Source organism: Tupaia chinensis, unplaced genomic scaffold (genome assembly GCF_000334495.1).
Source record: "Tupaia chinensis unplaced genomic scaffold, TupChi_1.0 Scaffold000192_1, whole genome shotgun sequence".
In the NCBI taxonomy this organism is placed as follows: domain Eukaryota; kingdom Metazoa; phylum Chordata; class Mammalia; order Scandentia; family Tupaiidae; genus Tupaia; species Tupaia belangeri.
Window position 1 is genome coordinate 1235013 of NW_006159667.1, and position 13135 is coordinate 1248147.

At 47.8% G+C, this 13135-nt stretch overlaps 2 protein-coding genes across 2 annotated transcripts in view; both read right to left on the reverse strand.

Moving 5' to 3' along the window:
* FSCN3 (fascin actin-bundling protein 3) overlaps positions 1 to 7085 on the reverse strand; it is a 13709-nt gene extending 6624 nt beyond the window's left edge. Inside the window, 4 exon segments of the mRNA XM_006146869.3 lie at positions 1383 to 1542; positions 4678 to 4796; positions 5097 to 5793; positions 6799 to 7085. Coding sequence (XP_006146931.2) covers positions 1383 to 1542; positions 4678 to 4796; positions 5097 to 5793; positions 6799 to 6942 — 1120 coding nt within the window. The 5' untranslated portion in view covers positions 6943 to 7085.
* A 2479-nt stretch (positions 7086 to 9564) lies between these two features.
* On the reverse strand, positions 9565 to 13129 carry ARF5 (ARF GTPase 5). Its single transcript, XM_006146882.3, has 6 exons — positions 12988 to 13129; positions 12376 to 12456; positions 11920 to 12029; positions 11393 to 11464; positions 10435 to 10560; positions 9565 to 10072 (listed from the first exon to the last, which is right to left on the reverse strand). The coding sequence occupies exons 1-6, from the start codon at positions 13052 to 13054 to the stop codon at positions 9986 to 9988; spliced, it is 543 nt and encodes a 180-aa protein (XP_006146944.1). The 5' UTR covers positions 13055 to 13129; the 3' UTR covers positions 9565 to 9985.
* Between the last annotated feature and the right edge of the window lie 6 nt (positions 13130 to 13135).

A 13135-nucleotide genomic window follows, 5' to 3' on the forward strand; every position in this document is an offset into this window, starting at 1 on the left:
AGCCATTTTCTCTTCTACATCTGAGATTCTATTTTCTGAATGATCTAGTCTGCTTTTAATACTTTCAAGGGAGATTTTGACTTCCTGTATTATAGACTTCATCTCTAACAGTTCTGTTTGAGTCTTTTGTAAAGTGTGCAATTCCTCTCTTAGATCTTGCAAGAATTTCCTCATCTCCCGGAACTTGTCAACTTCTTTCTCCTTTCTCTTTAGCAGATCATTGTCTCTCTTCTCTTCCATCTCTGTTAGCTTTGACATTATGAATGCTCTAAATTCCTTATCAGACATTTCCATGATTTTCACCGAACTGCTTGTGGAAGAAGAAGAATTACTCTTTTCCCTTGGAGGAGAGGTATTTTCTTGTTTTCCCATATTTCTTGTGATCTGGCGGTGATTTCTTGTGTGTGTTTCTTTCAAATTCTTGAAATTCAGTCTGAATGTTCAGGAGCAAGCAGAAAGAGGTGATCTAGAATCTCTTTGCCTTTCTGTTGTGATCGCGCTAGCTTGTTTGCTGGAGGCTCAATTATCAGTAGAATGTCTTCATTTCTCTTGAGCCCTGCAATACCTAGTTCACAGGAGTCATGTGGAACCTCCTTCTGAAGGTCTGGCTTCTTCTGCTGCTAGCTTGTTTGCTGAAGGCTCAATTATCAGTAAAATGTCTTCATTTCTCTTGTGCCCTGTAATACCTAGTTCACAAGAGCCGTGTGGAACCTCCTTTTCCATGTGCCTAGTCTTATTCTAGGTGTTTATGAAGTGTCTGTGAGAGCATCTAACACAGTGAGGACCTCAAGAAAATTTAACATTATTCCTTCTTTTGAGACATGTTAATCTATTTAATCCTCATGACACTCCTGTGAGAAAGCATTTTTATGGACAATAAAGTTGAGATATTCCTGGGACCCGCAGTTGGCGTGATGGCTATGTCACTCGATTCCCATGTAATCAACTGCGGTTTGAGTCCTGGACCCAGTGGTTTAAACTCACGCTGGGCACGTGTGCGTGCATGTCCAAGATTCCAAAAGGAGAATGGAGGAGAAGGGATTGCAGCTTGGCCATCCCCCCTGGGGGGTGATTTCTTGCTTTCTGTCTCTCTGTCTCTTTCTGTCTTTCTGGTGAGCACACGCGCCCTATAGCAAAAAACTCTCAAAAAAAAAAAAAAAGTTGAGATATCCTACATGGCTGACTGCATAACTTTTGCCCCAGATCCAGAGGCTTGGAGGTGGTTTACTCAAGTGACAACAAAAATTCAATGATCTAGCAAGTGTAAGACCCAAATCTTCTAACTCCAATTCTAGTGCTCCTTTTTTAAAAAAGTTCCATTTCAACTCCCTCTAAAAGCATCCCTGGATTGGAATAATCTGGCAGAAAGACTGTCCACTCACCTGGAATGGTGGCATTGGCCATCAGTAGGCCATTGCCTGCGATGCCCAGGAAACACCCAGTGGAAGATTGTAGGATGATCCTGCCACAATTCCAGTGCATACGGAAGAAGGTTTCAGATTCCAGTGGGTGCCCGTTGGCCATCACTGTCCTGTGGCGCCTCTGGAGAGAATATGGAGGACCGGGATGAATAAAGACTGGCGGTCTCAGCTTTCTTCCTGTCCTGTTTTTTTGTTTTTTTTTTTTTTCGGGGGGGGTTGTCATAGGGCATGTGCACTCGCAAGAGAGAGAGAGAGAGAAAGAGAGAGAGAGAGAGAGAATGAGAATGAGAGGGAAAGTGAGAAACCACCTCCTCAAGGGATGGCTCCACCACAATCCTTTCCCTTCCATTCTCCTCTTGGGATCTTGGGCACACGTGCACACATGCACAGTGTGGTTTTCAAGCCACCTAGTCCAGGACTTGAACCACAGTAGGTCATGTGAGAGTTCAGCAATGTAACTACTACACCATTTGCTGGCCCTTCTTCCCAACCTTTTTATTCCTAGGCCCTCAACCCACATCCCATCCCTCCAGCTTTTTCATCTCTCAGAGATGCTTTCAGATCCTTTCTGGAAAACACATTGTGGTACGCACTCCCCTTACTTCAGTCTGAGGTGTATTTCAGAGCACAGCATAAAAAAGAGACTAGGATTTTATATGGAGAGAAACTAACCTTGGTCTTCACTCCAAAACCATTTTGAAATGGGTAATAGACATAAAAGTGAAAGTTAAAATATAAAATGTCTGAAACAAAACCTAAGAGAAATTCTTTGAAACTTTGCGGTAAGCAATGATTTCTTGGGACAAAAAAAGCAGAAAGCATGGTTTAAACGGTTACTGCTTTTAACCATTAAAGATGCAAACAAGGGACCAGCAGTTAGAGTAATGGCTGTGTCGCTGAACTCCCATGTAACTGACTGTGGTTCCAGTCCCAGATGCGGTGGTTTAAACTCACTCTAGGCACATGTGCGTGTGTGCCCAAGATCCCAAGAGGAGAATGGAGGAGAAGGGATTGCGGAGTGGCCTTCCTCCTTGGGGGGTAATTTCTCGCCTTCTATCTCTCTGTCTCTCTCTGTCTTTCAGGCGAGCGCACGCACCCTATAGCAAAAAACCTCTCAAAAAAAAAATGCAAACAAATTGGACTTCGTCAGAATTAAAAACTTGCAAATAAAAAGCCAAGGCTCAGGTTGGGAGAAGACATTTACAATATGTTAAACGATAATATATATTCAGTCCATATATATTACCGTGTAACATTTAGTGTACATTACTAGTACATATAAATTTTAATTAAAAAGACCTCTTACAACTAATAATAAGACAATCGATTAACAAACAGGCAATAAGACAACCGATTAACAAACCTCACAGAGAAGATATATGAATGGACAATAAGCATATACAAAGAAGTTTAAATGACAAATTATAAGATAAATGCAAATTAAAGCTGTATAAGATGCCATTACACACCTACTAGAGTGGCTAAAATGAAAAAGATAGACTATACCAAGTGTTGATGAGGATATGAAGCAACTAGAACCCTTACACATTCCTGGCCAGAATGCAAAATGGTAGTCACTTTAAAAAGCTGTTTGAGGGGCCAGCAGGTGGCGCAGAGGTTAAGGCGCTAGATTCACAGATGGCCAACTGTTGTTTGAGTCCCAGATCTGGTGGCTTGCTTTCTCACTTTCTCTCTGTCTCTGGTGAGCACCTGTGTCCTATAGTAAATTTTTTTAAAAAATGATAATAATAAGTGAAATTAAATAAATAATCAAAAAAGAAAGTTCTTTTATATTTTCTTATAAAGTTAAACACATATCTATCATGTAACTTAGTAATTCCACTCATAGGTATTTACGCAAAATAAAAGAAAGTATATGCTCTCAAAAAGACTTATGCACAAATATTCATAGCAACTTCATTTATATTAACCCAAATTGGAAACAACAGTACAATAGTATTATAGAATACTATTCAATAATGAAAAAGAATGAATTACTGAACTGTATGCAAAATCACAAATTAAACAAAAAATTGTGTAATGGGCCAGCTGGTGGCATGGTTGTTAAGGCAGCTGGATCCCACATGACTGACTGCATAATTTGTGCCCCAAACCCAGAGGCTTTAAAAACATGACAAATGTGTTTGCATGCGTGCCCAATCCTGAGAGGACAATGGAGGAGATGGGATTGTGGTGTGGCCATCCCCTCTTGGGGGGTGGTTTCTCACTTTCCCTTTCTCTCTCTCTCTGTCTCTCTCAGGTGAATGTGTGCACTTTATAGCAAATTAAAAGAAAAACAAAGACAAAATTGAGTTAAGCGAAAGAAGCATACATACTATATGTACCATATGACCCCATTTGTATGAAATTCTAAAGTGGGCAAATCTAATTCACAGTGACAGAACATGGATAAGTGGCAGTGGTGGGGGTGAAGGGCCAGGGTGGAGAAAAACTGCAAAGGGGCAAAAGGGAATTTTTGCAGGAGTAGAAATAGTTTCTAACTTGTGGTATGTATGGTTGTGGCATGGTTGCATGGGTGTAAACATTTGTCAAAATTTACTTAATTTTACACTTAAAATGGGTGCATTTCTCTCATACACTATGCATATGTAGTATACATAATATATTTATATACATAATTTATACATGATATATGTAGTATAAAATTTACATATATTAGGTCATTGGAAAAGTCATGTAATTTTCCATGTTTTTCTATGCAAAAAATGTGTCATGACTTTCTTAATGAGCTAATATTTAAGTAATACCTCAGTAAACTTTTTTTAAGAGGGTTTTTCTTTTTTGTTGTTGTTGTTGCTGGTTTTTTTGTTTGTTTGTTTGTTTGTTTGTTTGTTTTTGCTATAGTTCACCAGAGACACAGAGAGAGACAAAGAGAGAGAAAGTGAGAAATCGCCCCCCAAGGGAATGGCCATGCTGCAATCCTTTCTCCTCCATTTTCCTCTTGGGATCTTGGGCATTTACACACAGGTATCTGGTGTATTTCCAGTCCCAGTGTGAGTCTGGGACTCGAACCTCATTGGCCAAGTGGGAGTCCAGTGCCTTAACCACCATGCCACTTGTTGACCCTTTGTTTTGTTTTTTTAAGAGGTCCTATTGGGTAAAAATGAGTGTGTATAGACAAGGGCCTCAACAGCTCACCTCACCATCTAGTAATTTGACTTGCAGAAGAAGAAAATATGCCTAGAGAGAGAGCTCAGGCATAAGGTATCTCTTGCTCAGAAAGCCAAGGTCTCACCTGGGCTAGGTAATAACCATTGGCTGAACGAAGTTGCAAGGTGAGGTTCTCACTGTCACATTCAAACTGGAACAAGGACATTGGGGTCAAGCGCTCAGAGGCAGCATACACCTCAGCATCTACAGAAGAAGAATTTGTCAGTAGAAGCCTGAGTTTGGACTCACTCTCATCCCCTCCTCCATCCTTTATAGCTAGGGCTTTCCTTTACTTGCCCCTTTCAACCTTAATAAGCTATATTGACCATAAAGCCTGGAGAAAACCCAGGTGACTTTCCCCTAAAGCCCACATCCCTGCTTCTGCCCTTTTCCTTGGGACCCCAGAACTAGTAGGCTCAAAAGTCCTTGCTGATCCCAAACATTTTCCTCTTTTCAGCAGCCAGCCCTTCCTCCCTCCATGGTTCTGTTGGACCCAGCACTTGCCACAGATGACTGAGATGAATCTTCGAGTCTTTGGCCTGAGGCTGACCCAGGTTGGGCAGTGCTGTAGGATGAACCACTCTTCACCCCTCAAGGGATTAGAGCCCAGGCCCAGGAGCAGATGCATGCCCTGTGGATATAACATGCCTCCTTCTCCATCGCACAGTGCTATGAGCCCTCCAGGCCGCACTTGCATGTGAAAAGCTGTCTGTGATGAGGGTTGGGAGACCAGCCGGTCTACATGGGACAAGAAGTGGTGTGTAGAGGTCTCCAGGTGATAGCATCCTTCTTGGAAATGCAACAGAAAGCCACATTCCTCCAAGCAGGGAACTGCTGCGTCTACCCAGATGCGGCCCATGGTGGGATCGGCCCGGGCATAGGTATGGTGGATGGGACTATAGAGGATCACGTGGACATGCAGGGCAGGCCTGGGGGTCCACATGTGGTAAGCTGAGAGGACCCGGGAGTTGCAGAACACATCCTCACCGTCAGACTCCAGATAACGACCAGAAATTATACACTGGAGGGTCCATTTGCCATTCCGGTGGAAGCGGAGTAGGAAGCACCCATGGTGACTGGTCCTTGGCCGGCCATAGCACACAGTGCCATCCCCCTCACACAGAAGGTAAAGGCCCTGCAAGCTCTTTAGTCGTACCACGGCCTGTGTATCGTGCTCATTGCTCACCAGGAGCTCCCAGGTCTGGAGGTATCAGGAAGGAGAAGAGGGAAATTAATGTTGTCACTGGAGCCCTACAACCACTGACGCTGGCATCCCTCCAGCACCTTCACTGAGACCAACCACCTGCCTCTCTAGGTCAGCCTTGGTGTTTCCTTGCTATTATCTCCCAAACAACAATCCAAAGATCTCTGGATCCCTCCACTACTGGAGTCATAGGGCTTCTCAAGGTCCAGAGTTCAAGATGCTCATCTTCTCTAGCTAACAGAAGGTAAACCTCCCTCTCCCTTCTATGATATCATCCTTCAAAACCTAATTTTCCAATAAATGCTTTAAATCTTACTTCGTTCATCCTCACCGTTACTTCTGGGCAGCATATTCAGCCAATACCTCTATCCGAAAGGCTGCCTCTCAATGGCTGGAGAAAAGCAAGAGTGCTTACGGGCAGGTGCAGGCTCTGGGCACCTGAGACTGGAACACAGACAGTTGAGATGCAATTGTCTGGTTCAGCTGTGATCAACCTTATGATGAGAGTGAGGACTCTGCTCCTGCTTTACTCCAGTATCCACCTCAGAGTGGCATACGTTAGTTTCTAAATGAAGACCCACTCTGCTAGGGCTTCCAGAGTACTTTGTTCTCAAACCACAACCAGAACAGAAATACAGGCCTTGCCATAGTTTTTTATTCCAGCTTCTCTGGACACCCATAATTCTGCCTGTGCTCTGTGCCTTTCCTCTTTGTGATGACTCAGCCACGCTGTGCTGGGATCAGGGCAGGGAACAGTCAGAGCAGGACAAGGCAAAAAGGCCAGGGCAAGGTTTCATTTGTGGAATGGGTTGAGAGAGGGAAGGTGGAGCAATGGAGACTGTGAGCAAAAGCCTGGTTTGAAAAGGGTCCTGACTTGCAATGGCAGAGGCTGGAAAGTGAGTAGAGATGAGGCCATCGCTGCCCCCCCACCCCCACCCCCACATACACACAGCGAACTTGGTCATTTGGAAAACTGGTTCCTGTACAGGTTTGCTTTGTTACCTGTCTCTTGCCCAAACTCTTCGCTGTAGCAGTGATCGTATTTTTATATGGCTCAGAGGTCAGGTAGGTTCCTGCCCAGCTGATGAGCCCGACCCTTAGGTCCTCGGCCTTGGGGTGTCTGTGTGTCCACTCCACCTCATCCATGGGGCCAGCACCACAGCTGATGACTCCCTTTGGCCCAGCCTTCCCCCCAGTGGTGAGGTTCCACAGGCCATAGGGCCTGGAATAAGGCCCGTAGTACCCACCAGAAGATGTCCCCAGAGGGAACTTCCCAAGCAGAGGCTGACCTGGGCCCAGTGCCTCTGTGACCCGGGAGCATTGTGACTATGAGGGTTGCCTCTTATCCCACCCCAGCAAGGAAAGGGCACTGGCCCAGCAACATCAATCCATGGTCCAGAGGAGCTGGGTCCAGAGCCCCTGGCGTACACTTCCCCGTGCCGCTCTAGGCACCAAGGTAGGCTGAGCTAAGACTGGGAATCATGACCTAGCCTGCGACTTAAGGCTTGTCCTTCACTTTTTTTACCTGTTTCTCATTTTGATAACAGGGTAGAAATCAACTGTTTTCCTCCCTAGGAAGTGGGTTCTGCTTGGCTCCCTGCAGCTCAAGATTTTTTGTTTTTTGTTTTTTTTTTTTAAATATTCAAAAAAATCTATCAGCTTGTATGGCACTTGGGAGGATGAGGCCAAAGTGCCTCAGAAGTTACTTTGCGGGAAGTGTGAGAAAACCCTAGCTAGGTAACCAGTGAGGATCGAATGACTCATGTTCATCAGGAAGAGCTGGCTCAGGATTTGGGTAGAGAGAATGGTCTAGGTAGGAAGAGCACTGGGCAAGCTCCCCACCTCAGTCCCCAGCTGTACTGCTGATGGGCAGGACAGCTAGCTGGGCTGCCAGCCAGAGCTGTCTTTGAGGACATCAGCCTTTTTTCCTCCAAAGGGTCTCTGTCTCTGGAACTTGCTTCCTGAAAAGCTTGTGGAGAAAACCCAGTCTAGAACCTGGAAAAATTGGTAACTTGCAAGGAAAAGGAGAAAGGCACAAAGAAGTGAGGGTGGTGATGATAGGTATTGCCTAAGTTTTGCTGAGATCCAAAGAGGGGTGGGTAGTTAGCCACACTTGGTAACCAGCCCACACTCTGGTTCCTCATTCACCTCCTCCTATTTCCTATAGATTGGATTTTCCCAGGTATTGAGTCTCAGTGGTGTGCAGTGAGGAACTGTAACCCCTAGGCTTCACTCGTGTTTTGTAAAATTGGCTAATAGACTATTATTGCCAGAATCATCCGGGGAGGGGGGAGGATTTTTTTTTTAAAATTTTCCAGAGGGAACATACACTCACCAGAGAAAAGCAAGGTGAGAAAGCATCCCCATGGGGAATGGTCATGTCACCATCCCTTCTCCATTTCCTTCCTTTCGGGATCCTGGGTACATACACACACATTTGCCTGGTATTTTTGTGCTGTTGGTCTGGAACTGTGATCAACCTTATTATGTGGAGTTGACCAGTTGACCATGCAGAGTTCAGCACCTTAATCACTAGTTGGCCTATCTGGGGAATTTTTTTTTTTTTTTGAGAGGTTTTTGCTATAGGGCGCGTGCGCTTGCCAGACAGAGACATAGAGACAGAAAGCGAGAAATCACCCCCCAGGGGGGATGGTCACGCCGCAATCCCTTCTCCTCCATTCTCCTCTCGGGATCTTGGGCACGCATGCACACGCGCCCGGCGTGAGATTTAAGCCACCGGGTCTGAGACGCGAACCGCGGTCGACTACGTGGGAGTCCAGCGACATAGCCATTACACCAACTGCTGGTTCCCGATCTGGGGAATTTTAAAGGTCACCGTTGGGCCCCACACTAGTCCTGATGAATCACGTTTTCTGTGCCTCGATACTCATAACGTTATTTTTTCTAAGTTGCCAGAGGGTACATGTGCTAGCCAGAGATGGAGAATGCACTCCCAAATGGGGTACGATCATGCTGTAATTGCTTCTCCATTTCTCCATCCTGCTGGAATTTTGGGGCATGCACATATGTTTTTTAATCTGTTGGGGCTGGGATTCCAAGTGTGTGATCAGCTCTTTGGGACTCAACTCCCTTAACCACCAGGCTAAGGGGCTGACACAGTACCTGTATTTTTGTCATGTATTTCTCTCCATTATTTTTTAAGATTTTTTTTTCTCTCTTTCATGAGAGATAAAGACAAAGAGAAGCTCCCTCAACAGGGTCTCACATCATGATCTGCCCCCAGCCTTCCTAGGCAGCCAGGATCTTGGGCGTGTGTGCTTGGTACGTACAGGTCCACCAGCGTACTGAATCCACCGTCTTCCGTATGGATCTGGCTCCATATGATAGGTATATTATTGTTATGCCACCTAGCCTGCCTTCATTCAAATTTTAACATGCAAAGCAGTCCTTAAGAACCACTATTCCAAGTAGCTAGAAGGATGGAGAGTAGAGTTATGTGGTCTATAGAAGCATGAAGGTAGTTGCTGTGACCCTCAGCAAAGGCTCTTTGGAACTGGAGAATGAATGAGAGTTCTCCCACTGGAAATCCTATGGTATTTCTAGCCCCCAAATAAGGAAGCAGCAGCTGAGCTGAACGAAGGGATAGGGGTGTGTGTGTGTGTGTGCATGTGTGTGCACGCGTGTGTGTGTTGGGTAGGGCACTGACTTTGCAGCCTTAGCTTTGGGAGTCTACCATGCTGTCTCTTTGCACCCACAACCCAGCCTCCCGCTTCTAAGCCACAGACGACTTCCAAGCTACAGACAACACTGTGTACAAACCACAGCAAATTTATTACTCAATATCCAGTGCCACATCATAGCACCACCCGGAGCCCTCACTGTCCCCCCCATCCTGGCCCCAAGGGTACACCCAAAACACAGAAAACAAAAGTAAACTCAGATCCCTGCTCCTCCTCTGGAAAAGGGGGGCTTGGCCAGGAAGCCCCTTCCACAGGTCCCAGCAGGCAGGAGAGCGGACCCCTCTGTGCCCAGAGAGCGAGGCTCCAGCCTCCAACAATAGAGAGAACATGCAGGCAGGAGCAGGAGCAGAGGCCTGTGTCTGGGGCAGGGGGGCAGGGGGTAGGTCGGAAAGTGGGAGGGAAGGGCACTGCCTGAGGAGTCCGGGAGTCTGGTCGTCCCGGGGATGCACGCGGGAGCTTCCGGGCAGCAGGGGCCTGCCCCTGGCTGGTTAGCGCTTTGACAGCTCATGGGACAGCCAGTCTAGCCCATCATACAGGCCTGTGCCTTGGGTAGCACAGGTTGCTTGGACATACCACTGTGGAAAGGAAAGAAAGAGGTCAGTTGGCAGAGGGAAAAAAAAAAAAAAGATTATCTCCATCCCCCCATAGAGTATATACACTTGCCAGAGACATAGAAAAGGAAAGTAAGAAATTACCTCCCAAGGGGGATTGGCCACACCATAATCCCTTCTCCTCCATTCTCCTCTTGGATTTTGGGCACACATGCACATATGCAAGGTATGCTTTTGATGCCACTGGGTCTGGGACTTGAACCATGGTTGGCCATGTGGGAGTCGAGCACCTTAACCAACACACTACCTACTGGCCCTAAGGAGATGCTTTTATATCCCTGCCCCAGCCTGTGCTCCCCTAGGAGCAAGGTTAGCAGGACCCTTACCGTACGGCTGCGCAAATGCTGTAGCCCCAGCTTGTCAGTCAGTTCGCTCACAGGCATGGCGTTAGGCATGTCCTGCTTGTTGGCAAATACCAGCAGTACCGCATCCCGCAGCTCATCCTCCTGCAGCTGAGAGGGGAGAAGAGAGGTGGAAATGTAGTGCTCAGGCTCCCTCTTCTTTGCTGTGTTGGAAAGCCCCCCTTTCAATCTTCTAGCTTCTTTGTGGAAAAAATACAGTATCATATAGTCCATTGCTGGCCACAAGACACAGAGTTGTACTTTGCCAATTTGCCAGAGAGAGAGAGAGAGGGAAAGTGAGAAAGCATCCCTCATGGGGTATGGCCAAGCCACAATCTCTCCTCCATTTCTCCTTCCCTTTGGGACTTTGGGCACATACACATATATATCTAGTTGTGTATTTCAAGACGCCAGATCTAGGACTCAAACTGTGTAGTCAGCCATGTAGGATCCAGTACCTTAACTACCACACCACTAGCTGGCCCCAGAAAAGGCCTTTTCCTAATTTGAATGCTTTCTCTGGGCAAATTGACAAAACTTCAATAAGGAAAACCCCAAGAATGTAAGGTAACTTTCCTTGGGCTAGCCCTGTGCAGTGCAATGGGAACCAGATTCCATATGGCCAACCACTGTTTGAATTCTGGGTCCAGCAGTTTGAGAAACATGCCAGGCATGTGTGTGTGCATGCCCAAATCTTGATGGGTTGGAGATGGCTTTTCTTTCCACTACATATAATTCTCTCCCCATCAACTTCTTAGACTGTAAAAGCATAAGAATTCACAGCAAAAGTCAGTCCTGTCCAAAACAGAACAAGATACACGTCAGTGTCCACAAAGAGAAACTCACATTCCCAGCCTCCAATGTCTACAAGGTGGCTGACTCTCATCATATCACAGAGATCTTTCTATCCCCAAGCTCTGTTTCTAGGGGTCTGGGTACTCACCATCTTCTGGAGTTCATCGGCAGATTCCTGGACCCGCTCCCGGTCATTACTGTCTACCACAAAGATGAGGCCCTGGGTGGGTAGGAAGGAAGAAGTGATTACCCCTGCCTGGGATACACCCAAGTCAGACCTTTTCTTCTTCCCTTGAACTGTGCCAACCCTTCTCATCTAGTAACTTCCACTTAGGCTCTACAGAAATCCTGGTATAAACTAGAAATATCACTGCAAAGGTTAAAGCCTCTGCCTGCAGGAAGGAAGCAGTCCATCTAAAACATGTGCAAGGAACCAGGGAAAGACCTTTGAATGAGAGCTAAGTCCAGCAGTGTGGCACCAGAACCCTGCTTCCCAGAGTAAGTCTAAGGTGGCTAAAGCTCAGAAGACCACCAAGGCAAGTTTGAAGGATGAGGAGACGAGCAATTATGGAAAGGAAGGGTTTTTTCCCTGGCCTGGAGGCCCAGGCCAGGACCACATCTCAGCAGTCCTAGCTCCTCTTCCCCGGGGGTTGGGGAGTCCCCCACACACTCTACCTGAGTGTTCTGGAAGTAGTGCCGCCACAGAGGCCGAATCTTGTCCTGGCCTCCCACGTCCCACACTGTGAAACAGATGTTCTTATATTCCACTGTTTCCACATTGAAGCCTGCAGATAATTGGGGGAGAAAATAAGAGAGATAAAGTCCTGAAAAGAAGGAACTCTTTCTTTTAAACTACTCGGATTTCAGTAGAGACGCACAACCACAAAGCATAATCAAGTGATGGGGAACGGACCCAGGGGACCTGTGGTGAACAGACCGGGCGGGGACTGCTTCCCATCCACCCTGACTCTGGCACCATCCGGCACATAGAGATACCGTGACCCACTTCAGCAAGTAGCCCTATCTGGTGTCAGGGCCCGCTCCAGATAAGGGCCTTGGGCAGAACTTGGAGCAAACCCCGGGAAGGCTCGTCGCGGCGCTCCCACCCTTTCCTGTCTCGCCCAGGCTCACCTATGGTGGGGATGGTGGTGACAATCTCTCCCAACTTCAGTTTGTACAGGATTGTGGTCTTGCCAGCCGCATCCAAGCCAACTGCAACGAAGAAGGGGCACGGGTGGAGATGGGAGCGAGGGAGCCCCCTAGAGACCACGGAAAGGGAAAGGGAGAGGCCAGGACAGCTGACGGTGATGGGGGCGGAGAGCGGGAGCGCCTCCAGGTGAGCGCTGGTATCTACCTTTGGGGCCTGGAGGGCAGTCTGGATGGCCTGAGCCAACTCCTACCTCCACGGCGGGACACAGCCAGGAGAGGACGGGGAGGTAAGGGGCACGCGAGGAAGGCCGCGCTCCTCTGAAAAGTCGTCTCCAAGGGCGGAATCCTCCCTTCTTACCAGCCGGGCTCGGGCGGAGGAGCTTCACCCCACCCAGGCCCACAACTCCGGGTCTCAGGCCCCGAAGGCGCCGCGGCGGACCGGGACCCGCCCGAGAGCAGAGGCTTCGGTTAGGGTTAGGAGGTGGGTGACTCGGGGTCAGAAACCCAGGGAAGCTGGGCTGGAGGGACGCGGGGGCGGGAGGGCTGCGCCGAGGCCGGCGCCCCGGCCCGGGCCGCGCGCTTGATCTGCCTCACCCATGAGGATCCGCATCTGCTTCTTCCCGAAGATCCGCGAAAAGAGCGCGGACACGGTGAGGCCCATGGCGGGGCCCGGGGGAGGGGACGCGGACACCGACGCGGGGTACGGGCTGGAACCGGCCGGCCGCGGGGGGATGGGGCGCAG